Raw genomic sequence first — 25,949 nt, forward strand, 5'->3', positions numbered from 1 at the left:
TGATAATGCTGTCGAAAGATTCTTATTGTGTGATGAAACATTTCTAATAACGTGTGCAGGAATACCGCTCGTGGTGCTACAGGGGAAACGTTAATAAGTCTGAAACCCGATAACAAATCCGAAGCGATCTGTATTCAAGACTAAAGCCGTGGAGAGAGCTGCAGTTTTCTCTGCGTGTAATCATCCTCTATACGACAGGAACATCGATTTTATATTCATGATTCGATTAGACGAGCGCGTGTTCTGCAACGTACCAGTCATGTTCTGTTCGAGCTCCGTACTCGTATTTCCTCCGTATTTGCACTGGGATACAGACAGAAGACACACAGATGTTGGTTCCTTTAGTTTCCGGGTTCGTGCTCACGCACGTCTGCTATACGTATGATAACGAGGCTCTCGAGAGCAGCACGCTCACTGACCACATGCTCACACGCCTGCTTTTTATTATAACCTGGAGGACATGTGGCGAAGAGTGGAGGATTCTCGACTGCCCTTTAGAGTCTTTCGGTAATGGATCCAGCCATTCAGTTTTATGAAGTCTGATAACACACACACACACACACACACACACACACAACCATCTCTCTCTCTCTCAGCCGGTCACTAACCTGTCTAAGAAGGAAGGTGTGGCATTATTAATCCTATTTTTAGCATTATTGTGATGCGGCTTTCCCCGATAAACACGTTGCGAAGAGTTTAAAAATGGAAAACGGCAGCGGCGATCAAACTCCACCGCAAAACTCGGCAAAAACGCACACACTCGTACACGACATCCCGAACAGACTACTATCATTATCCCACCAGGCCCTCGGGGATTTCGCGATCACACAAACGTACGCACAAATCGAGCGGATTCCGCAACGTCGCATAACGGGAGCTTGCAATTCGATTCGATCTCCGAGCCCCATCTTCCAGCCTGAATTTCGCCAATTCAAGTATTTTTCCACAAAAAAAAAAAAAAAAAAAAAGCACAAAAACTCCACAAGTTGCATCACAAAATTTTGAAGAGAAGAAAGAAAAGAAGAAAAAAAATAAATAAATAACAAAAATAAATAAATAAAAATATCGAGCTCTATTGGCCGCAAAGACCACAAAATAACTCTGAAGTCCGGAGTGTACTGATTGGCTATTATACTGTTCATTAGCAATCTGTTTCAGCTGTTAGACTGAAAAAATTAAGTGCTCAGGGAGCTAAAAAAGTTCAGCGTGGGACTTCCGAGTGGCACAAAACTCTTTCACCCGACCGTCATGAGCGCGAATCCTGACACAGCCATGGAGCCATTATAACGAAGCACAGTCCTAACGCGCGCACACAAACACACGGTCCGGTAAGGCTGTGGTTTTATCTTTATTCTAGTTCGTTAAAGAGCCAGAGACATGCTGGAGCTAAAAAATAAACAAACAAACAAATAAATAAATAAATAAATAAATAAATAAATAAAACTAACTGAAATGCACTGCCAGGTTTAAAGCCTAACAGCACCCCAAATATTGTTCTAAATCAGGTCAGGAACAGCGAAAGGCCTGCAAGTACAGCAAAGAGCCGGGCCACGCTCATAAACACACCTTTAACCAGGCTTTCCCAAACTCTGTGCAGTCCGGGAACCATTTGTCCGGAAAAGAAAACCTCCACAGTACTCATATATCTGATGAACACCTATAAATAAACAAACAAACAAACAAACAAATAAATAAATAAATAGTGTGGTCATTATTGATTTTTTTTTTTTGCAGATTTTATAGGAGCGTTCGAATTTCTGAACTGTTCCAAGTCGACATGGTTTGTCGGCTATAGATTTGGATTCAACCGTCATAACTTTACAAACTCAATATTCATGATGATCATGTTGATAACGATGGGTTACGACAAAACGTAAAAATCCCCGAGCGCCTGGCTATGCTTCACGGACCGTGCCGGAGAACCGTGACCTTAAACCTGACGCGCGGAAAAGGAAATACGGGAACGCTTATAAACTGCGCCGTGTACACTGGAGTAAACTGAACCCGATGACTCATCATCATGGAGTAATTTAGAGCGAGTTTCAGTTGTAAAGTCCAAACCCACAACATAAACATGAACCCGGTGACCATAACACCACCGAAGGATAGGAGACCGGAGCCATCTTTCCAAAAATGTTTACCGAGGCGCGTGTCTGCTCCGAGTAGTAGATCCAAAAGGGATCTGAAAAGGATTTCCTCCCGTAACGCTCGCCCATGTGCTCTCGTGACTCATCACGGTGACACACTAACGGGGCAAAGATAACGAACTCGACCAACCAGGAGAGTCCGGCTGTCCTGGCCGAACTCCACCAACGAGATTCAAATTAAAAAAAGGAGGTTGACGCGCTTACTAAAGACGAATGAGGAAGAGCGAGGAGAGAGTAGAGGAGGGGGAGGTGAGGTTCATTGTTCTTCGTCTCAGCGTTGCACCACTTTTCATTTACACGGGATTGGAAAAAAAAGAAAAAAAGAAAAAAAAAAAAACACCCATGCATATCTCTGACTCAGTCTACTCAAGTAACAGAGAGTTAGCATAATGCTTCATGATTTGAATTCGAACAACGGGTGCAGAAACGAAACCCGAGGCTGAGTCATGCCTACAGACGTTAATAATGAGGCGGGATAAAGAGGCTTAAAGCCACCAGCTAGGAGAAAGCACCATCAAGGACGAGCTCAGGTATAAATCTGGCCCTCAGAAAAGAAAAGAAACACCTACACGCTCAGGGAAAATGCGTGTAGCAAACAGCAGGGTGCTGAGCTCGCCATGCTCTGAGGTGTGAAGTTTAGAGAACACCTGACCTTACACCGCACGACGGTCGCAGACAAACGTTAAAAGGATTCGTTGGTAGCGAGTCGACACGGTTGGTCTTAGAGCACAGCTGACGACGGCGTTCTAACGGTGTCAGACATTTTGATGCGAGTTTCAGACGGCTACAATGCTCCGGTTTCCTCCCCCAGTCCAAAGACATGCATGGTAGACTGATTGGCGTGTCTAAAGTGTCCGTAGTGTATGAATGGGTGTGTGAGTGTGTATGTGATTGTGCCCTGCGATGGATTGGCACCCTGTCCATGGTGTACCCCGCCCTGTACCCGATGCTCCCTGGGATAGGTTCCCCGTGACCCTGAAGGAAGGATAAGCGGTATAGAAGATGGATGGATGGATGTTCAAAATTCCTGGAAGATGTGTACAACATGATTTATTTTATTTTATTTATTTATTTTTTTTAAAAACACAATGGATCGAGTCATGGTCTTGGCGAACGTGTATCAAGTCGAGGAGAAAACCCATTCGGAACACGGATTTCTGGTCCTGGACGCTTGTTTGTGTTTGGATGCGTCTACTGTCAGTCATTTTATACACACTCTGTGAGCCACTGTGGATCCTGGGGGCGGAGCTACAATCATTCAAATGTCGATCCGACCTAGGGATCTACTCTTGAAGAAAAAAACAAAAGATCTTAATCTTAACTAATGCACCTTTAATGTTATCAGACAGGTCTCCTTGTACACCGAGTTGCTAAGCTACCACGCATGCTAATGGATGGAAAAAATATCCACACTTTGTCGCTCACTCATTTAGCAAGCCAAGAAAAGAATGGCTCCATACTCCTCTTCTCCTTTTAACCCCCTCCCCCCCCCAACAGACATGATACTGCTACTATTATATTGACGGCCTCGGTCACACTGATGACGTCATCATATTTTCTGACATGTGATCTCGCACAGAATTCGGACAAGGTTTCGTTGGGATCTCGTACACACGCACGCACGCACACACACAAGGACAGAGTCCCACACGACCTGCTCTGTTATCGACGAGGCTTCGCACCGTCTCCTGATTACACAGAACACTGAGCACGAGCGATACTCCACACGTTTCACAAACAGAACTAAATCCCACTGCGCTGCGAACGTGTCACAGCTCGCCTCAAGAACGAGAGCAGGTGCTCGGATTAATTCGTTAAGAACGTGCGACGAAGAGTCACATGTGCAAACGCTGCACACTGCTGCCGTGATGTACCCTATGCAGGGAACATAGTGGAATCGGACACGCCCGCGGCAGCCATTTGTAGGGTCGGAGCGAGTGTGCTTATAAACGCAAGTCAAGACCGAGTACAAACATTCCACACTATTATCTCCTGAGACACTGCAGCGATCACGGTACAGTCTTACAACGGTTATAGTATCGTAACGGTAACAAACTCTGATTTAAATCAGCTTATTTTAACGTTTTGAATCTGACTGTTGTTACGGAATAGATAGATTCTTTTGTTGTTTGCTGTACATTAAAATACATCTGGGTTTGAGATAAAAAGATGAACGAGACACGATAGACAGAATTGCAGCTTTCATTTCCTGATATTTACACAACTTACTGTGATTTATAGGGGGGGGGGGGGGGGGGGGGACGACAAACATGTTACTGACAGGGGTTTCTCGTTAATTACCAGCTCTGAATATCTACTCTTAATCTGAGGCCTGGGTTTCGCCAGAGAAGACTGCATCTTTTGTTAAAAATAAACAAATATAGAAATAAATGGATAAACCAACATGAAGAGCAGGGAGCTGTGTATGGGAGAAAAGCAAGCCATTTTGAACCTGAGAAAGGAGGGAAATTCAATCAGAGCCCCTGCACGAGCATCGAGCATAGCTAATACCACAAGTTCTTAGTTGCTTAACACATCTGGATGTAAATATCAGGAAATGAACGCTGAGATGATCGTCGTGGTCGTCTTCAGTGTATACCAAAAACAATACAATTAGCCTTGCATGTACACCATTTGGCAGGCACCCTCATCCACAGCGATAAAAACATAGTATATTACATACACATATTACATTTTATACTGTACATGTACTGTATAAACAATATTTATATTATCTCTTAAACATCAGCTTCTTGTTAACGTGAGTAATAAATCAAGGGTCGGTGTTATGAAAATGCTAACGATACCCATGACGCCTGGTAAAAGTGTACTGCGATGTCATTTTGTGGTTCTTAAAGTGAGGTTACAGTTATTGGAGTGGAGTTATTAACCGCTGTATGTATTACTGTTATACTCTTAATTTACTAAAAGGTCATCTGAGGGTTTCATCTGAAGCTCAATAACTTGAGGTAAGGGCTCCTAAAATTACACACAAATTATAACTGGTTTTATTCCCACAGGATGGGATTGCATGTTACAGAATACTTAAACAGCTTGATTTAACGCCTAAAACAAACCTGTACTGTGATGGTAATGGAGGCTGAGAGTCTATTTATTTTTATTTTTAGTCTCCATCTCCAAAGAATGAAAACCTCTGACGTATTTGAGGACGGTTCGGATTTTGTATGGACGTTGGTTTACGGAATAGTGTAATACGCTAGTAAGCGGCTCCGTTTTTCTTTGTAATGCCGTCCTTGCTTTTTGTAAACAGTGTGTGTTTTCAGGAGCAGCGCAGGAAAACCGACACAATCCAGGTCCAGTGAGGAAAAGTGATGATGTCATCAAAGTCAGACAGGAAGATCAGTGCAGTCCTGGCTCAGCAGGATTTCACTGCTGTACGCTCTCTCTCTCCCTCTCACACACACACACACACACACACACACACACACACACACACACACACACACACAGGCCAATTCATACACAGCAAAATCCTGCGTGCTCTATCCAAGTGCTCTGGCTTTTCCTCTCACTCCGCAGTGCATGCCAGCCTCGGGTGACTCTGACCAGAGGGTGTGGTTACACGTCACAGCCGCCAATGCAAAGACCGAACGCAGACGCTGTGTGTGTGTGTGTGTGTGACGCTGTCGTTCACCAGAGACACAAGGCTACCAGTTACATAACAAATGACACGTAAGCCAATGTGCTAAACTATAATCGAGTTTGCGTGTCCCTCCCAACTCCAAATACATTCCACTGGACTAAAGACAGGCTGGCCATGTTTGTTTTTTCTGCTCCGGTGAACTATGACAACTAGGATATTCCTCCGAAGTATATTTATCCTAACACGTCAGCTATCGCTTTATTATGCTTAACTAAACATGAGCGCTGGATCAGCTGCCCTGTAGTTCAGCCTGCAGATTGTCCACCAGCCAATGAGATCTGAAGTAAGTAGAGGAATGCCGAGTAGTACATGAATTATTTGTGGCTCATTTAGTGAACACAATGAGACATCGAGAGCGCTCCAACACACACACACGCACACAGACAGCCAAGGAGCTGCATTTGCTGTGAGAAGCAAGTTCATTTTTCCTCCCAGGTTTGCCGAGTTCGCTATCGCTCAGCGCAGTGGCATTTTCTCGACCGCAACTTTGACCTTTAAAACTCCGCTCAGCGATGCCTGTAACCTCGTTTCAGTATCCTTCAAGCAACGACACTGTCAAACCAGAAATTCTCAAACCTAGTCCACATACCTGCCCTAATCCAACCCTAAACAACCTGAGCTACGGAGTGCACAGTGAACACGACTGGCTACTTCGGAGGACTTATTTTTTTGGACTGAAGAACCTGATTACAAGTTACCGAACTGTACCTTTTGGCGCTACGACCCATCAAGAGCGCAAAGTTAGTACCTTTTAGATTGTATCCCACCTGAGAAAAACAATGCAATGTACACTAAAGGGCCGAATGCATGTAAACACTTGACCATCGCACTCATATGTGGTTCTTCCCCAAACAAAATTAGATTGTCTAGAATGCCTTTGTATGCTGTAGCATTAACATTTCCCTTCCACGGAACGAAGAGGCCCAAACCTGTTCCTGCAAGACAATGCCCTTGTGCACAAAGCCAGCTCCATGAAGACATGGTGTGTTAAACTTGGAGTGGAAGAACTCGAGCGTCCTGCACGGAGCCCTGACCTGAACACCTTTGGGATGTCGCACCGCAGACCTCCTGTACTGACCTCAGTAACGCTCCTGTCTCTGAATGAACACAAATCCCCACAGCCACGCTCCAAAATCTAGTGGAAGGCCTTCCCAGAAAAGTGGAGGTTATTAGAAGGGGAACAGAATCTGGAAAGGGACGTTCGACAAACAGAACTGTGATGGTCAGGTGTCCACAAACTTTTGGCCATACAGTGTAACTTTAAACCTCATTCACGGTACACAGACACTCGTCACTGGAAGGTGAGAGGCTCACGTCTATGCCTTCCTTACCCTCCGTTCTCACTAGCGGAGACGTCGCTCTTAAACACTCTTTACTGCTAGCGTTAACGCTGGCATGTGTACAGTCCAGCATCATCCCCCCCCCCCCCCCCCCCCCCCGATTGAGTATAGTAGTTTAAAACGTCTAGCCTATGGCCCACTATACAATTTATACACACCACGTTCGTTTAAAACCACTATAGTGTTTAAGTCTTATTTACATCATGTGCCAGGCTTCGTTGACGAATTAGCAAAGCACGCTAACTGCACTAGCTGCGTACACTCACTAGAGACACCAACAATCTCTGCTGCTTCCTTGCGAGCTTTCTTTCTCTTCATAACGCTCGTTTTTCTTCTCATGCTAGTCTGAATGGAGGATTCGTATCTTTTAATATACACAACAATCTGAGCCTGCAAGCTAAGATTCCTAGCATGCTAAACTTGCGCACATCGGTGATTAACAACAAGTTGTGATTGTTCGGGGAGATTTAACAGGTTTAGCTCATGTCAGGTCAAATCAGCCAACATATGACTGACATGAACAGTGAAAATCTATGTGCGTTCAACCGTTACTGACGAAAGCTATCTTGTTAGCGCTTAACTAGCTGACTAGCGCTTGGTGATAACAACAGGAGGACATGTGGGGTGTTTCCAAAATGCATATCCATGTACCGTGGAGGGTAGTGAACAAAAAGACTGATGTACTGCCCATTTTAACAGTCTCATGAGCATAAACACAGTGCATCGGTCTATATAGAGTATATTTAAGTGATTCGATGTTCAGATCTTCTTTAGCTGAGCATGTTTTACATCCATGCGAGGTTTTTATTTATTTATTTATCTTTAAATCCGAAATACATTCTCAGTACTAATCTGTACCATTCCTTGTCACTGCGGTGGTACCTTTAGTACCTTTAGTATGTATGTTTTACCTAGAAATGTGAACGACTAGAAGTGTACCTTTAAAAGCCTTACTCGGAAACGTAATAACGATCCAATTATGTACCTCCAGTCGTTTTCACAGGTGTATTATATCCACATTACCAGATGAAATACACACATTAAAAAGATACGAACTACGTACGCTTGAGGGTGCAACCCTAGCAAAAATAAAAAGGTACCATTTTGTACCATGTTTACTCGAAGCGTAAAGCTAAATCTTGCTGGGGGGTTTTTAATACTCCGAGTTCAATGGTGTCTGGGCCTGGATTCAATAACATGGATAACCAGACATATGGTCTTACAAATATATTCGACACATGTACAGAAGTATAAGCCAAACATGTACCTCGTATACCTGGACCGTGAATAACAGCAGCATTTTAAGGCAGTGAGGAGTAAAGGAGAAGCTTTGCAGGCTGAGGGATGGGAGGGATGGGGGTGGGGTGGGGTGGGGTGACTCTCTAAAGGTGGAAGTGGGTGTGCGCTCTCATGAGTCATTCACAGTATCTCAAATTTACATTTCACGTCTAAAAATACACGCGTAAGCGACAGAAACGGCTAATCCGCTTTGTTAGCGAGGGAGTGGAAACGATCCGTATATTATAGGGATATCGAGTTAGTTAGCGCTCAGCCTGATAACCTTAATGCAACTAATGTGGTCTGTTATTTCTTACTTACTTCCTTACTGACTATTTCCTCATGATGTCATAAATAAAGATCCGGATCAGCAGGTATACTTTGTTGTTTTTACACTCAAGTTCAAACGAAATCTGTGAAATCTGTTCGGTAACATGGTGTCTAATCATGTGTAATCACGTGTTCCCTAGCAGACATCTGGTCAGAGAAATAGATTAGACCCAGGATGTACAGGGATACAGTGCATGTCTGTGTAATATATCTGGATTTTGGATGAAAATAGCATTTTAAGAGATATAGATATAGATATATATATATATATATATATATATATATATATATATATATATATATATATATATATAGAGAGAGAGAGAGAGAGAGAGAGAGAGAGACAGAGAGACAGACAGATGGATAGATAGAGAGATAGACAGATAGAGCGATAGATAGATGGATGGAGAGGGAGACAGAGAGAGTGACAGATAGATAGAGAGAGATATACAGACACACAGAGATATAGAGATAGATAGATAGATGGATAGAGAGAGACAGAGATAGATAGATAGAGAGAGATATATATACACACAAACACAGAGAGAGCTAGATAGATAGATAGATATTTTAAAGTAAGAAAGAAAGAAAAACAAGGAGCAGAGTTGGAGGAGTTCAGTGAAGGTGGAGGTGGGTGTGTGCTCTCACACGAGTGACTCACAGTAACTCTAATTTACATTCAAGTCAGAGAAAGCATGTACACAACAGACCGTGCTAGAAATGTACTCGTGAAGAGGTGGAAGCACGTGGAATTTTAATATGTAAACATTATATACACACACACAATATATATAAGTGCCCAGAATGATCTCTTTAATGGAACCATATGGTCATGATGTAGCCTCAGCTATAGTCTATCTGTAGGTGAACAGTATTATACAGGCCATCAATAAGACCTATTTATTTATAGGCCATGCGGATGTTTAGATTACAACCAGAAATGGGGGGGGGGGGGGGGGGGGGGGTAAATAAATAAATAAACAAACATATCTCCGCGGACGGGTCCAGCTTTGATGTGTGTCTTTGTGTATCCCAGGAGGAGGGGGAGGAGGGTAGGATGAGGGGAGGGGGAGGAGGAGGGGGGGAATGCTGAGTTATCACCTCCACGCATGAAAGCGCATGATGAACGGATGAAGGGTGATCGCGTAGCGTGATCTTGGGAGTTTTAGAGCCGTGTGTGTGTGTGTGTGTGTGTGTGTGTGTAAAGGGGTCAGTACCTGCATTGCCGTAGGATTTCGCCAGCAGCCAGCCCACACTGGCGCAGATCTTGGCTCGGTTAATGTCGTACTGATCCAAAGGTTTCACGTCCGGGACCACAAAAGTCTTCCTCATCGCATTTGAGTCCACCATAGCGAGCCTTCCCACTTTTTTAAAAAAAAAAAAAAAAAAAAGGGAAAAGAAAAAAAAAAAACAGACAGGCCTTATGGAGGAAGAAGGAGGAAAAAAACGTAAAGGAAAGAAAGCGCAGGATCAGTCGGTCATCGTGTTCTGTCCCGCTGCGTGGAGAGGAAACGCGGATGTCGGTGGCGTCTTCACGGAAAACCAGGATCCGGGGAAAGAAAAGAAAAAAAGTGCTTCGTATTCATACAAAAATAATCTTATTTCATCCTCGAGGAAGGCCAGAAAGCTTGAAAACACGCCTCGGATGTGCCCCGGAGCGCCGTGTCACCGACTCTGCGGATATTTGTGTTATTTTTTGACCCCGTTTCAGAGTCCGCATCGCTGTGCGCTTCGGGCAGAAATGCGCCGCCGCCGCCGACCGAGTTCCAGGTGCTCCGCGCGCACGTCACTCACCCCACCACCGACCAATCACAGCTCAGAACGGTACCCAGGACGTCACTCAGGGGGCGGGACTAACCTTCTAAAGGCAGCCAGCAGGTACACGAAGGTGTAATGTTCACAAAAACAGGTGCACGAGTGTGAGCTCGAGTCAGTCCAGAACACAACCGCGCCCTCTTCACTGCTTCTGCCATTTATCTTTACCATTTCTAATCATGCCTGAAAGGTCCGTGTGAAATCTCCAGCACTCCTGAAAGCCCATAATGCACTGCAGTAGGCAGATGTAATGAGATGTAAATGAGACAGTTTGTGCTGTAGGAAGGGGGGAGAAGTACACAGCAGGTTCATGCACATGGCTGCTCTGGAGCAGGTGGAAACACTTTTAAGTGAACTGAATTCATCATCTCTATTCGCTACAATGGAGCAATGCTGGTTAGTACTTGTACACAGTGTGTAGTCTTAAAGGACAAAAATTAAACGTACACACAGGTGTACTCGATCAGCCATCAGGACATGTTTGGTGTCTGAAGTTTGCTTAGTTTAGTTTCGCACCGATGGAGTAAAGGGGAAACTGTATAAGGAAGAGGGAGAAGTAGAGAACAGATTCAAGGCTGCGACGTTTAATTTAAAAATAATAATAATAAGGTAACGACTTGTTCATGCAGGGATGCAGAAAGTTCAGACTGTATGTGTAGAAGAGTATGGGGTGGAAATCTGAATTAAAATAGAAGCATGAAAGAGTCAAAAATCGATTTGAAAGTAAAATTAATTAATTAATCTATTTGGCCTAAATAAAGTATTCGAGAGTACATTTTTTGTAACTGATTATCGGTAAAACTGGCTGAATAAATTCTTAAAATCCTTACTTTGGTTCCTTAAAGCAGTAAATAAGGATTGTTGGTTTGTTTTTTTGTTTTTTTTAGAGAACTCATGATAACATGGTTCCTTGGGGTACTGCAGTGAAGAACCATTGCTGGGTTCTTTAAAGAACTTGAGCGTAAAAGGTTCTTGATGCAACTTAAAAAGGGTTCTCCTATGGCATCAGGCTGAAAAAGCCTTTCGGGTTCGAACTGGGACTTTTATTTTTAAGAACGTTGGAGGTAAAAGAAGAAATGCGTTAGATCTACGAATCTCTGCTAAATCCGACAGAAGTCCGTTTGAGAGTTTTAACAAGTTCAAAATAAAAAGAGTAACAAGTAAAAAGGATGTTTTTCTCTTGTAGTAAAGAACAGATTGTCCAAAAAAAAGTACTTTCAACTGTCATATTATATGGACACACTATTTAGTAATGGTAGGCCCAGTACACAGTACTAGGCCTCAGCTATAGATCAGCACACTTACAGGCCAAAACGTAAACGTACACACTGACCCCCTTTAATTCTAAATGTATACCATCAACCAAGACATGTTTAGTGTCTGTCTTTTGGAGTAATGATGCAATTTATTTTTGGCCAAACTTTAACCTTCAAACAGGTATCATGTGTGGAAAATTCCAGATGATCAGCAGTTTCAGGAAAAACACTCGGAACAACTCATCTGATAAAGTCGCAGAGATCACGGACCCCCTCCACACAGATTTTATGCATTGTGTTGCTGCCACGTGATTGGCTGATTGGATAACTGCATACTTTTCATACGGCTCGTAAATTCTCTCGTTTGAGCTTTTAAAGATTCGCGTATGGCAAAAACTGAATGTGAAATTAAATTCATATACGTGACATAAACAAAGTATAATCCCCCAAGTTAGAATGTTTGGTGGAACTAAAATGGCCAAATATTAACATATAAATTAAATATTACACACAACGATCCAAACTAATTCCTCGGGGGGGGTGGCAAAATTATTGGCACCTCCATGCTGTTCCCCTGAAATGATAAGAATTACTTAAAGGATTACTTAATATTAAGATTTGAATACATTAAAATCCGACTGGACATGATTTAACATCTGGATATTTCATCAACAACTTCAGGAATATTAGTTCCACACAATCTGTTTTTTGCCAAACTTTATGTGCTGAAGTAGAAACCTATACAGTGCTTCACTACTGGAGAAATTTTAGAAGCGGTGCACTGAATATTAAACTATTTTTAAATCGCCTTGGCATCTTTACTACTGCTTATCAGAATAATATTCAGCCTCCTGTGCAAACTCCCATCTCACATGACTCCCTTTTTTTTTTTTTTTTTTGCAGAAAGCTCTCGAAGCAGCGTTCTAACTGCACTAAGAGGATTAGCGCACCTAACTATTTTAATCTCATTACGGAGGAACGTGGCATTTTTCCTTCGGCCGCTTTCTTGCTTTCTGTACACATGAAATACTCTGAATAGATTTATTACCAAAATTATACGTTAACATGAATGGAATTGCATTGTGAAAACTTACAGATATCTGTAGTAAAATCCTAAATGGGATTGGGGGATGGGGGGATGGGGGGGGGGGGGGGGTTGGGGTGCGCGTTGGGGCCTGTTACTGGCAGTACTTTCAGGTTGTTGTTTTTTTTTTTTTTTTTTTTACCTAATTGCATCTTGTTCGCTTTGCTGAACGTCTTATCAAGCCTTATCGAGTGTGTTGGAGCAACATGTCATTTAATGTCGTATATCAGCAGATTAATATAACATTCCTGGGTGGGACTTTTATAGTCCTTGGTGACATTCTTAAAGGAATAGTCCAGTGTTTTCCCAACATCGATATCAACAGGTTACTTTGTACTGAGAAAAGAACAGAAAATCTAGACAGGTTGTTGGAGCATCAGTAAACGTGAAAACCCGTATTTTCATTGCACGCCGTCATAAATCTTCCAAAAGGTGTTTGTAAACGAAGGACTAAGTAGGAAATAAAAACACGCAGCGTCTTGCAATTATAGGAAAATAACCAGTGATGGGAGTAGTGACAACTGTACTAACCAAACAGAGTTACTGTTAACACCGCGGCGTTCGGCAGTGGTTTATTCCACTTACACCACGACGTTTCAATTTTCTACCTTTATTAATAGACATCATACTTACAGAACTATCGTTTATAGCTACGTTTAACGTAACGTCTACAAAACGAGTTACCTCCTCTTATCAGTCGCGTTACAGCGCACAAACACCAGCCGCTCAACAGATCGTGTCATCTTACTGAGAAACCACAAAGTGCTGCGCATGTGTTGTGGAAAGAAAAAAAACCCCCCAAAGTTACAGCTTTACTTTACTGTTACGAAGCGCTGACACTGGAGACTCCTTCCATAAATGTTAAACAAACATCTTCGTACCGAAAAAAACAAAAAAAACCCCACCATATCAGCAAATATCCGGCGCGTCCAGCATACAAGACTCCGTGTAAGATGTTACTATAGAAACAGTCTTCCATGTTGGTTTTACCTGCTTGGGCCCGAAGCTGTAACATGATATGTCACATGATTTAAAAAAAAAAAAAAAAAAAGAATCACTTGACGTCACTCAGAAAAACATCTAGTCGGAACGCAGTCTAACTGGAGGGGTTATTTTTGTCCTTTTTCTTTTACTGTATTGCTCCATTGTTGGAAACTTGACTTGACTCCATCAAGTGTAAGTTTGAATTGACTTTGTATAGTCATGCATTTTCATACATGTTTGCAGCCAGAATTAACTGATTACGTTATTTATTTATGTAATAATTATCAGACAAGTTTGATCAGTGAGTGGTCTGTTGTTGTTTTTGTTTATCAGTACCCAGAAACATATGAAAAAAAAATATAATTGTCTGTAGTAAATCACACACAAACACTAAAAATGGTGATAGTTTAAGTTATAAAACACTGGAATATTTCTGTAGGATTGTGTGAATCAGGGGGAAAGAGTGACCTCTTGTGTTCATATCTGGAACTTTGCCCATGGTGCTGGACTCCAGAAAATACCGGTACCTGACAAGGCCGTTAACTTAGCAGTAGGAAGTGTACAGAAGCGTGACCAATTCAAATCAGCTCATTTGCATTTTTGCGAATATCTCCTATTTCTGGCGATTACAGGATTCTGGGGTCATCAGTCACATGAACATCGGCGATAATCCGTTCAGTCGTCCTTCAGTCCTCCAAACACAGCCGTAGGGACGCTTTTCTGCTCGAGCTGCACCTCTGCTCAAAAGATAAGGGAGAGAGAGACCGTCGATACTGCAGAACCGACATCCTGACACTAATACTGATTGTGTAAGTGTGCAGGAGTTCTCACCGTCTGGTTCTCCGTCTCCGTCTCCCTCATCATCATCGTCGTCGTCGTCAATGTCAATCTCGTCTGGGTTAGCCTGTTTGGCTAGTTCAGCCAGTTCGCTGCGAGAGGTGTCACTCCTGCACCATAATAAAACACACACACGGTACAGAATGAGGCAAAGTTTACTTTTAAAGCACGCTGGGCGGAGTTTATGAGGAAGCTTACGCGTGGCGCGGTGAGGAAATGAAATAAAACGTGAGGAGGAATGGGTCGGACCTGACAAAGAGGATCTTGTCTTTAGGTTTGGGTTTGTCCTGCTCAGCTTCTGCAGCCAGCTGCTGCGCTTTCTGCTCCAACATCTTCATGTCATCAACGCCACTCTGGCCTGGGGCAAGGTCGGACACTGATGGGTGGAGAGACACATATGCGCACAGACACAGGTGCAAAGAGACACGCACAGACACACACACACACACACACACCAGACAGACAGAAAAATCCTTAGAAATATATCTTTTCATGTCCACTAGCCATCAACAAGTAAATTCCAAAATTTTGACGTAAAAAAATGACACTATGTAAGAAATAAAATAAAATAAAATCATACAGCATCCCAAAGGCAAGGAGTGATTTTTGTTATTTAAAGAAGGCTGCCAGTAATTCTGGAGTCAGTGGGAAGTAGTAAGCTCGCTTACCTGTAACGCTAGTGGTCGCTTTGAGCATCTGCGAGGACATGAAGTTGACCTGCGTGTTGTAGGTCGCTTGGACGCTTCTCTTTATCCGGAGCATCTCGCGGATCGTGTCCTCGTTCCCGTGCCGGATCTCAAACTCCTTCCACGCCTGCCAGAAATTAGCCGTCATCTAGAAAAGGATGCGAAGAGGAGACAAAATATCGATCGGAACGGGACAAGAGAGCCACCGCGGCGCTCGTTTGATAAACGGATGGGCGTAAACGCGAACCGCGGGTCAGCGCCAAGAACAAGGTCAAGTCTGTATAGACGTGGAGAGAGAGAAGAATGACTGATGACTCACCCTGGGATCACAGATCTGGGAGCAGTAGGAATAAATAGCTCTGGCACGATCGATCTCGCCCAGTTTGCTCTCCATGTCAGCGAAGCGTAGACACATGTCCCGGGCATGCTCGTCTGGGAGAACCTGAAATTGAAAAGGAAAAGAAAAAGAGAACAGAAAAAAAAAGAAAAAAAAAGTGTGAGATTTATACAGCTCCTCTACAGGCAGAACGACTTCTGCGATCAGTTCACTCTGCCGATATCGAGGGCTACAGCAGCTGGAAGTAAGGGTGTAAACCTCAGGATCGCATTGTGCGAACATTTATGAACGTGAATGTGGCGGCAATAGTGATACAACTGGAATATTTTTTATCCCCCCACCCAGCAGAGCACAGTGTCCAGATCTCAAGACAGGTTAGTCAGTGAATCCAGATGTTGCTCGGCATTCCCTGATGCACAGAGAGCACACCGTACCTCAATGGCTTTCTGATAGATGGCTCTGGTGTGAGTGACTCCGTAGATCTCCGCAGCTCTCTTAATGTAGATGTTGAACATAAGGTGGCGCTCTTCAGCCTCCACAGCCTGCGTCGATCTCTCGTACACAGCCATAGCATGGCGGGCCAGTCCATACTCCTCCTCTAGCTTAGCGTACAGCAGGTAGATGGCTGGGAAACGGAACAAACCAAAATATAGTTCAACACTACTGTACACTCGTATTCCTCTAGCAAATGCAAATAATCCTAATATACTCGATCGAGCTTTACTTTTTGCGAACTTCGGTGGACACCCGTCCAAAGCCTGCTCGAACAGGTCTCGCGCTCTCTCCAGCTTCTTGCCTCCGTAGCGATCGATGAACTTGGTGAGGTACGTGTTCCAGATGTCGTACACGTTTGGCCACCTGAAGAGTGCGATGCCGCGTTCGTATGCCTGGGATAGACCAGCGATTTACGGGTGGGCGATACGGCAAGAATATCATACCGCAATACTTGAAGACATTTCTACGACTCGTGACATGCGACATTTAACTAAACAGCATTAGCGCTAGCTTGCAGACTTACCTTGAAACTTTCCTCAAAGTAATTGTGTTCCTCGAGGAACATGGCGTAGTTGATGATGATCTGAGGCGTGGCGATGCGCAGGTCAATAATGCGGTCGTACACAGATTTAGTTGACTGCGAGAAGAGAGGTGACATATTAAAATGTGTCAATTATTATTAAAAGCAGTATTTCGTTTGTAGTATTTCACCGATACCTGGAAGGTGCCGAGGCTCTCCTCCAAATCCGCCAGCATAGACCAAACCTTCAGGGACTTATACACTCGATTCTGCACTGGTTCTGAGGAATCAAAGTACTCTGCTTTCCTCGAGGGGATCGCCGTAGCTTTCTGTGAGGAGATCACAACGATTGTTGGACAAAATAGTGTACTAACTAATGCACTTTAAGCAGCAGATCGGACGCTTTTGAACAGGTTTTTTTCCGCGTTCTATTACGGTTTATCCACATCATCGTAATGATAAATGATAAACATCATCCTCCGCTCTAAGGCTGTAACAGGACTCTGAATAAGTGCTTTGTTAAAGTTACAGTAAGACCACGTCATTCTAAGCCTAGAATTGTCTTACAAGACAAATGTACAGTATAGTGTGTGCTCGAGGTGCCTAATGAGAGTGATCCAGATCAGCCGATTTTCCTCCCAATAAAATGTCAAACATTTCTCGGTTCGCGAATACCCAGGTAGTTTGAGGGGTAGAGCAAGTAGTTTGAGGGGTAGGGCAAGTAGTTCGAGGGGTAGGGCAAGAGACGTAGGGCAAGTAGTTCGAGGGGTAGGGCAAGAGCCGGAGGGCAAGTAGTTCGAGGGGTAGGGCAAGTGACAGAGGGAAAGTAGTTCGAGGGGTAGGGCAAGTGACAGAGGGAAAGTAGTTCGAGGGGTAGGGCAAGTGACAGAGGGAAAGTAGTTCGAGGGGTAGGGCAAGTGACAGAGGGAAAGTAGTTCGAGGGGTAGGGCAAGTGGTTCGAGATGTAGGGCAAGAGACGATGGGCAAGTAGTTTGAGGGATAGGGTAAGTGACGGAGGGCAAGTAGTTCGAGGGGTGGGGCAAGAGACTAAGGGCAAGTAGTTCGAGGGGTGGGGCAAGAGACTAAGGGCAAGTAGTTCGAGGGGTGGGGAAAGTTGTTCGAGATGTAGGGCAAGAGATGTAAGGCAAGTAGTTTGAGATGTAGGGCAAGTGGTTCGAGATGTAGGCCAAGAGATGTAGGGCAAGTAGTTGGAGATGTAGGGCAAGTGGTTCGAGATGTAGGCCAAGTAACAGGTTTATATTAATGTGCTCATTGTAATTAATAACTTACACAGGGACTTGTATGACGGAAGCTGCATATAAACAGATTTTAGAAATGTGTAACTGTTGATATTTTTTGTAAGGAGACATTTATTTAGCATTTATGGAAGGATTCTTCAGTGTCAGCACATTGTAACAGTCAGAGGTAAAGCTGTAACTTTAAGTTTCCTCCTCTGGGTAAGTCTGGGGAAAGGAGTTTATGCTTTGAAGCTGATTTATTTTTTGTATTAATAACTAAAAGAAAAAAAGGGGAGGGGAGGGGAGGGGTGGGGGGACAGAGGCATGGAGTCTAAAAATCTGTTAATAACCAGACTGAGAAAAGTGATTCAAAGCGGTAGATCCGAATTAAATGTGTGTGTGACAGGTTGAGGTGATCGTCTGTTTTAAACATATTTGAAAATGAATATATAAAGGTTTGGAATAAGGATGTTTTGAGGTGAGGAAACGTTGCTATGGTGACGGGGACATTACACACGGCTCTTAATATGTGCATAAATGTGGTTCGTATTAATTTTAACAGTGTCGAGTTATTCACTTAGACAGGTGAGAATCTCTGCGTGTATGTCACGCGGACGTTTTCGCCGTCTCACCCTGAGTATCCGTAACGCCTGGTCGTAGTTCTCGTGCCGTAACTCCATCTCTCCGTATTCACACCACACTGCTGCTAGGTCGTCCACATGCTTGTAGTTCACCTTGGTGGCCTTCTCGAAGATCGTCCGGGCCTTAAAAGGAGATTCAGTCGTTTGTTAAGGACATTAGATTTAGCCTATCATCAAAGCAGTGCTGAAAGAGAGACTGTATTCGTTTCATACATCATCCAGCTGTTCGTTATCCTCGTAGAACCGGGCGAACGACACCCAGAGGGAGTGAGGCTTCCCCGTGGCTTTCACAGCGTCCACCGTCTGCACAGCTTCAGTGTAGGTGTTTATTATCTACACACAAATAACACCGATTAGCGTTCACAAAACCGGTCCATTCAGAAAGTAAAGGCATGTTTTCCCTGGCACAGCGCAAGCCTACTTCCATATGAAAAATAAACAAGAATCCTCATGCGTTTCACGACTTCAGTCTAACGGAGCATTTATGAAACAAATAAGCAACTCCTCGGACTCCTCAGAGCTTGTTATTCTTTCAGGTGACGCATAAATTAGGCGATTACGGATGATTCTGATGCGACAGGATTTTGAAATGGAAAACAGAGCATCGGGAAGCAGCTAAAATGAATGAACTAGGCAGTCTGGGGTGGACACTGCACGGTTCCTCCATTTATTTGATTTCTTTTCAAGAAAGAAGGCACAATCTGCCTCTTGATTTGTGTTGTGTGTGCATGTACGGCAAATCCATAGGGTTAAAATTCACCTAGTGCAAAGTAATAACCACTACTACATCTGCATCTTTCCCATTTACGTGACATGACTTCAAGGCTGACTGAAAGCCGGTTCTGATGAAAAACAACATTCACACGATTTTTCATTGGTGCCAAATGAAGTTGATGTTCGGTGTCTGGTTTTGCAATTTTATGTTTAACAAAACTCCAATATGCAGCTGAAAGCTAAAACCTTATGGGATTATAGCATTTTTCCATAATCGGATATCGGTTTTGTATTATCGGATCCACCGATGAATCGTCGCCATCTTGTGGCCGTTTTGAGAATTGCGTGCAGGACCGCGACTGCAGCGCTAGAATCTGAAAGTATACCTGCTTTGCTTTAGTTAATAAATTTTATTTAACATAACAGCCATTTATGCACAAATGAGATATGTGTTACGTAAAACGCTTGATATGTAGTTTAAGCAGCTGGGCACTAAGAAATAGAGAAAAACTCACGGCGTCACGTAATCTGTTTACCTCATCGAAGCTTTTATTTTTTTTAAGAAAGGCACTTTAGTAACAGTACTTTACTTTTGATTTTTTGCACTCTTTCCTCTATACTGTTAGCTACAGTACTGCAATACTACACAAAAGCGAATAAACAAGTCCTAGCAGACCGAGTATATCTGGAGTTAAAGAGATAACTGTGCGTTTCAAATTTCACTTATTTCCTAACGACAAACATAAATACATATATATATATATATATATATATATATATATATATATATATATATATATATATATATATATATATATATAATATATAAATAAACCTCCGCTCACCTGTCGAGGAATGCCTTCGTAGAGATTGACTCTCTTGTGCCACTCGTGGACGTTGTGTGGGTTCTGCCGCAGCAGCACGCTGTTCAATAAGAGCGGCCGGCGCGTGATCAGCTGCTCGAACCGGGCCAAGCGCAACTCCAGATCGATGTCATCTACAGCAGGGAGGTTACAACATCCGTCACAACATCTGTGTGGTTCATCACGACAACACGACACGTTTTCTATTGGTCTCTTACCGTCTTGGTCTTGTCCCATCTCGGACGTGGTCTCCATCTTGGCGGCGATCATGCTCTCTTCAAACTGGGCGTAGCTGTCGAACACCTGCGTGAAGTCTCGTACGGTGACGACGGTCTGAATCGCCTCTTCGTACACGTCACGCGCCTTCACGTACGAAACACAAGACAAGATAAGCACAAAGACCGTCTTGAAGGTTTTGGGGTTTGATGAACATGTAGCTGGGTGGAGTGAAGAGTAAAACACCTTCTCGAAGTGACCGCTGCGGATGTAGTAATCGGCCAGGGCGCACCAGAGCCTGCCCAGCTGGTCCGTGAAGCGGGTGAGACCACCGCGGATGATGGCGCCGACGTTCAGCGAGGTCACCTTGTCTGGGTTCTGGGAGATGAGGTCACAAAGCTCGTGCCAGAGCTACAATGAGGGTGGGGGGACGCCAGAGTGATTAAGTAATGAGGTTTTTAATGAAAGAAAAGAAAAACCGATGCCTTTTCCTACTGTGCTGTCAGTTCGAATATGTGGCCCTTATTTTATTTATTGTATGCCAAGTACAAGTCATTTTATATAAATAAAAGTTTGTGGACACTCGACTGAGATGTTCTAGGTTAAAAGCGCGTCTACTTTGAAGATGCTAAAATATTAAATTATTCTGGATTTTTATCATCACAACATAATTCCCATAGTTCCATGTGTGTTACTCCAGAGTTCTGATGACTTTATTACTATTAGGGCTGCAACTAATGATTATTTTCCTAATCGATTAGTTGGCCAATTATTTATTTTTTTCAATTAATCAGTTGGGGGGCGGGGCAAAGTTTCAATACACTTCTTTTTTTTGTTTATTTAAAATAAAATCCAGAAACTGAGTGTTACAAATATAAACTTCCGACTAAAACTTTTCACAACTGTTGGTCCAAAACAGAACAGAACCCAATACACACCAGAATATATATTATTAATTTAGGACTGTAGTTTAATTTTTGTGCATCCATAAAATATAACGCATGAATATTTATGTATACAATATAAACTAAAATAAATGAATAAATTATATACATACACACACACACAAAAACAAACAAACAAACAAACAAATAAAAATGTGTGTGTGTATAATTTATTTATTTTATTAATTTATTTTAGTTTGGCAAATCCATAAACAGAAACAGTAAGAAATCAGTAAGCTGGCCACTTGGGACAAGCAGAATGTTCCAGAAAAAAAATGTAAACAACAACAACAGTGCTTCCTATAAGCTTTTGCATTTGTAATTTGATATGAATTTTAGCTAGCTATTCAAAATAATAATCAAATTTTCTTCTTGCTAACATCTGGAGATTATGCGTATATATAAATTCCAGCTCACATGACACATACAGGAACTAAAACACACACATACACACACCGACCTGATAGTTTGACTTCCCCTCTTTTGAGACAAAACCTTCGTCATTGACCACGGCTGCTAGCCGGACCGCTGCCTCATCCAGCCGTCCTACCGAGCGCAGGTAATCGATGTACTCCTCCGCGTTCTCTGGAGAGAGCTGGGCAGAAAACACACACACACACACGAGGAAAACGGCAAATCGTGGATTAGAATTGACGTGAAAGTTAAACGTGAAGCATATCAATGAATTAACTGAACCCATTTGTTATTCACACACACGGGGCAGAGTGTATTTATAAAGTGGATATTTTCAGCACAACAGGTTTGACAACACACATCATCATCACACACACACACACACCTTGAGATAACGGCGATAAACCCTGATGGAGGTCTCAGGCAGGGGTAACTTCCGAGCATATTTGAGGTACAGGGGCCAGATGCGCGAGTGCTGTGTGACGGGCAGAGCTCGGAGCGCTCGGTCGAACGTGCGGCGGCTTCTTGTGATTTTGCACTGAGACACGATGAACTGACAGTAATCCAGCCATATCCTCGGCATCTGTCCAGAAACCAAGGAGGAAAGCGTGTGTGAATAATACCCGAGCGTGGAACAATTCACAAACAAAACAAACGAACATGCACTTCATGTTACACGTGTGTAAATAAGATCTGAGGTTATTACAGTAAGGTTAATACAGCTGGTACTTTTACTATCACAATCAGAATTAGCTTTACGGGCGAGGAATTTACTCTGGTTAGATCTGACCGAAGCATACAAGTCCGCACGGTTACCTTGTGCATGAACACCAGCGCTCTCTCGTGGCAGTTGTTGACCTCCTCGTACGCCGGATCTGTGACGCATTTACCTTTTATCTGCTTCCTCCTCTCTCTCAGGTAGTTGTACCACAATTTGTAACTGTAATTGTAATCGGCAGAGATTAAAACACACACACACACACACACACACACACACACAAAAAAAAATGAACCGCAAACCAGAAGTGGTGCACGGACCTGCCCGGTAGTTCTTTAAGCGCTCGTTCGTAAATCATATTCAGCACTGACTTGGGAGCGTTTTGTTTGTGCTCGATGTAGCGCATCCAGCACTTCACCGAGTACGGGTTCCTGATGATTTCTTCCTCGTAAGGCAAATCATCTTCCTCCTGAGGCAGAAGTCAGAGTTAAGGGTTAGTTAACAGCACCAGACTGAGTCACGTGTCTGAAAAGACACCTTTCTCTCTGTACTCCTCGTTTATATAAATAAATAAATAAGTAAATAAATAATAATAAGGGGGGGGGTTCCTCGGGTGTAGCTTCATACAGGGTTTCTACTTGGAGACCTTCACGAAAGGGAAATCCTGTGTTATCGGATTGTACACAGAACCTAAGCAGCTCTTGTTATAAGCAGCGATGGGTGTTTTGCATCCCTGAGATCAGTGTCAGAGATGCAGAGGAACTCGGAGCGTCTACAAAGGGCCCTTAGGAGAAAAGGGACATTGTGACGTCTAAGGAAACAAATAGAATGTAATTTGAATGAAGAAATATGGACTGGATTAATAGGTCATTACTGAAGGGTTACTGAGCACCAGGACATAATCGCAAACGAGCCGTGCTGCAACAAAAGCAGGAAAACAACATTAACGACAATTTATATTTTAATAAATAAATAAATAAATAGATAGATAGATAAATAAAAAATTCTTTATGCTTCTTTTCCATACAGTTTTCTAAAAGTAAAACGTTATACTACGGTTCCTAGAAGTCCAGCATCATAGGGGGAAAAAGTCCTACAAGTAGAATTATTTGGATTTGTTCTTCCTTGCTCTGAAAATATAAAAATATATATACTAATGCACTACACTGATGCTGGATTTATGGGACAGCCTGTATATAAATAACAACATTATATCACACACACTACCATTCAAAAGTTTGTGGACACTCGACTGCGATATTTTTCATGATCTTAAAACCCTTTTCAACCTGAAGGTGTGTGATTAAACGTGTGAAATCGGTGTTGTAGACAAAAATATAATCGTGCCGGCGTATACATTTCTTACATTAGAAAACTACCGCTTTATTTACAAATAAATGTTTGTTTAAACGGACGACTCGGAGAGAAATATTCCGAAAAGCAGCCGATAAGAGTCCGGCGTCGGTGTGAACTCCTTTAATACTGTTTAAAAATCATCTCAGGGAAATTCCTCAAGACATCGCTCGAGAAAACACCAAGAATACATTTCTGGAAATTCCAGGTGAAAAGCGCGTCTACTTTGAAGATGCTAAAGTATTAAATTATTTTGATGTATTTTGGATTTTTTATCACAACATAATTCCCATAGGTTCATTGGTGTTACTCCAGAGTTTTGATGATTAGTGTATGTAAGTAATAAGCAAGCTTATATAGTTCAATTTATATGCATAACTATAACCATTTTAATTAATACAATTTATGCCCTTCTGACATAAACAAGCAAAAAAAAAAAAAAAAAACACACACAATAGAATCCACCATAGAAATTCTAACAGTTTCCACTACAAATACCAGTACAGACCATCAGCTAACTTAAAACCATTACCGGTCCAATACCTTAATGGTATCCACTAGACATAACATGCCACCAATAGAAAGCAACAAAATACCAGTAGAGACTCACAGGGCCCATTACATTTTCCGTTAAAACTAATGCAACTCCAATTATAACCATTAAAACCATCAGAAAACCAGTGAGCATTTCTATTATTGTTTTTGTTCAGCAGCATGATTATTATAGTCAAGTAAAGGGGTTACTTAGATTACAAACATCTTCAGCAATCTGTAGACAAAAATAAAATGAGAACCAGTCGCTCAGCGACGCCGTTTCAGCACTAACGTACAGCAGAGCAAAGCTGAGCCAGATAATAACAACATAACATCAACAATGTTTCAAGATTTTCCTAAAAAATATATCTTCCACATATCTTCAGAGCAATTCTAAACTCTCATGGTTATATGTTAATCACTTATGTATTTTATTAACGTTTAAGCATCACCAGACATTAAACGCAGCGCTCGTGTTTCGCTGGAAGTTTGTTAGAAATCCTAAATATCGTCTTCTATATGGTGTGTAGTATCGTGAAATATCTTCAAGCATCACGATACGGTGCTTGCGTCATATCGCTCACCTCTGTACCGCACAACACTGAGATATTAATCACGAACAAGATGTTTTACATTAGAAATAGTTATAAAAAATGACACTGTATAGGGAATAGACTAACATACTCTGTATAAGTACTGTACACAAGTACTTATTTAACGGTAAATTAAATTACAGTTTGCTAACTAGCGAAGCGGCTAACCAGTAAACGTATCAGTGGAATTAGCTAGCTAGCTTCCAACAGGCGTTTTAAATATATTTTTACGTTAAGACATAAAAATACGTACAAACACAACGTCCTGCTTTCCGTTAAAAACGGGCATGTTTCTCCTCCTGTAGTATAAAACGTTGGAGATTTAAAAGAAACTTAGCAAAACAGAACAGCTAGCAAGCTTAGCCGAATTAGCTTGAACGTGTTGTGAAGGCTGAATTAAACTCCGCCCAGAAAACGATTTCCTCGAATTCTATTGGCTACAGAACGCTGTAAGTTTCTTCTTCTTCTACGACTTTACGACCAGCGTCACAGCGGTGCAGGTCGCCACCTCACGGGCGTTGTGAAAACTGCACGATTTAATGACGAGGGACTTTAATCCCCCCCAAGTGTTTTATTTATTATTGAAGTTTCTACAGAATTTTCTTTGCAAGGATTGGGTTAAAAAAAAATTTAATTGTACTATTTGAAAATTTTAATATTGTTAACTTATTCGTGCAATCAGCCAATCATGTAGCAGAGGCACAACGCAAACAATCATACAGATACACAAGAGCTTCAGTTAATGTAAATATTAAACATCAGAATGAGGGATAAATGTGATCTCAGTAACTAGTTTGTGCCGGATGGGCCGGTTTTAGGATCTCAGAAACTATTGAGCTCCTTGGATTTTCACATACACACCCACCCACCCACACACGTCTCTAGAGTTTACATAGAAATGGCTTGTTGAGAGAGGTTTTGAGACTGGTCGGAGCTGACGGGAAGGTT

At 42.5% G+C, this 25,949-nt stretch overlaps 2 protein-coding genes across 6 annotated transcripts in view; both read right to left on the reverse strand.

The window, feature by feature from the left end:
- Positions 1-10,482, reverse strand: part of camsap3 (calmodulin regulated spectrin-associated protein family, member 3) — a 37,948-nt gene extending 27,466 nt beyond the window's left edge. For all 5 annotated transcript variants that reach the window (XM_017454530.3, XM_053675527.1, XM_053675525.1 and 2 more), the window contains exon 1: positions 9,977-10,482. In XM_017454530.3, coding sequence (XP_017310019.1) covers positions 9,977-10,109 — 133 coding nt within the window. In that variant the 5' untranslated portion in view covers positions 10,110-10,482. The remainder of the gene's footprint in view (positions 1-9,976) is intronic.
- Positions 10,483-14,191: 3,709 nt separating this feature from the next.
- xab2 (XPA binding protein 2) lies at positions 14,192-25,414 on the reverse strand. The gene is made up of 19 exons (XM_017454533.3): positions 25,255-25,414; positions 22,842-22,990; positions 22,620-22,743; positions 22,189-22,386; positions 21,850-21,984; positions 20,692-20,856; positions 20,448-20,592; positions 20,212-20,363; positions 18,866-18,985; positions 18,644-18,775; positions 16,971-17,102; positions 16,777-16,890; positions 16,483-16,645; positions 16,193-16,383; positions 15,741-15,863; positions 15,404-15,569; positions 14,985-15,111; positions 14,730-14,845; positions 14,192-14,635 (listed from the first exon to the last, which is right to left on the reverse strand). Exons 1-19 carry the CDS (start codon positions 25,288-25,290, stop codon positions 14,574-14,576), a joined length of 2,550 nt encoding a protein of 849 aa, XP_017310022.1. The 5' UTR covers positions 25,291-25,414; the 3' UTR covers positions 14,192-14,573.
- Positions 25,415-25,949: the final 535 nt, after the last annotated feature.

This window comes from Ictalurus punctatus, chromosome 24 (genome assembly GCF_001660625.3).
Source record: "Ictalurus punctatus breed USDA103 chromosome 24, Coco_2.0, whole genome shotgun sequence".
NCBI classification, from domain to species: Eukaryota; Metazoa; Chordata; class Actinopteri; order Siluriformes; family Ictaluridae; genus Ictalurus; species Ictalurus punctatus.

Excerpts from the sequence above, each read along its gene's own strand:
- xab2 (XM_017454533.3), bottom strand. The coding sequence starts at position 25,290 with ATGCCCGTTTTTAACGGAAAGCAGGACGTTGTGTTT. Across the intron at positions 16,384-16,482 it reads TCCACCGAAGTTCGCAAAAA|CCATCTACCTGCTGTACGCT; the intron begins GTAAAGCTCGAT and ends TCCGTTTCCCAG. Across the intron at positions 15,570-15,740 it reads CCCAGATCTGTGATCCCAGG|ATGACGGCTAATTTCTGGCA; the intron begins GTGAGTCATCAG and ends ATCCTTTTCTAG.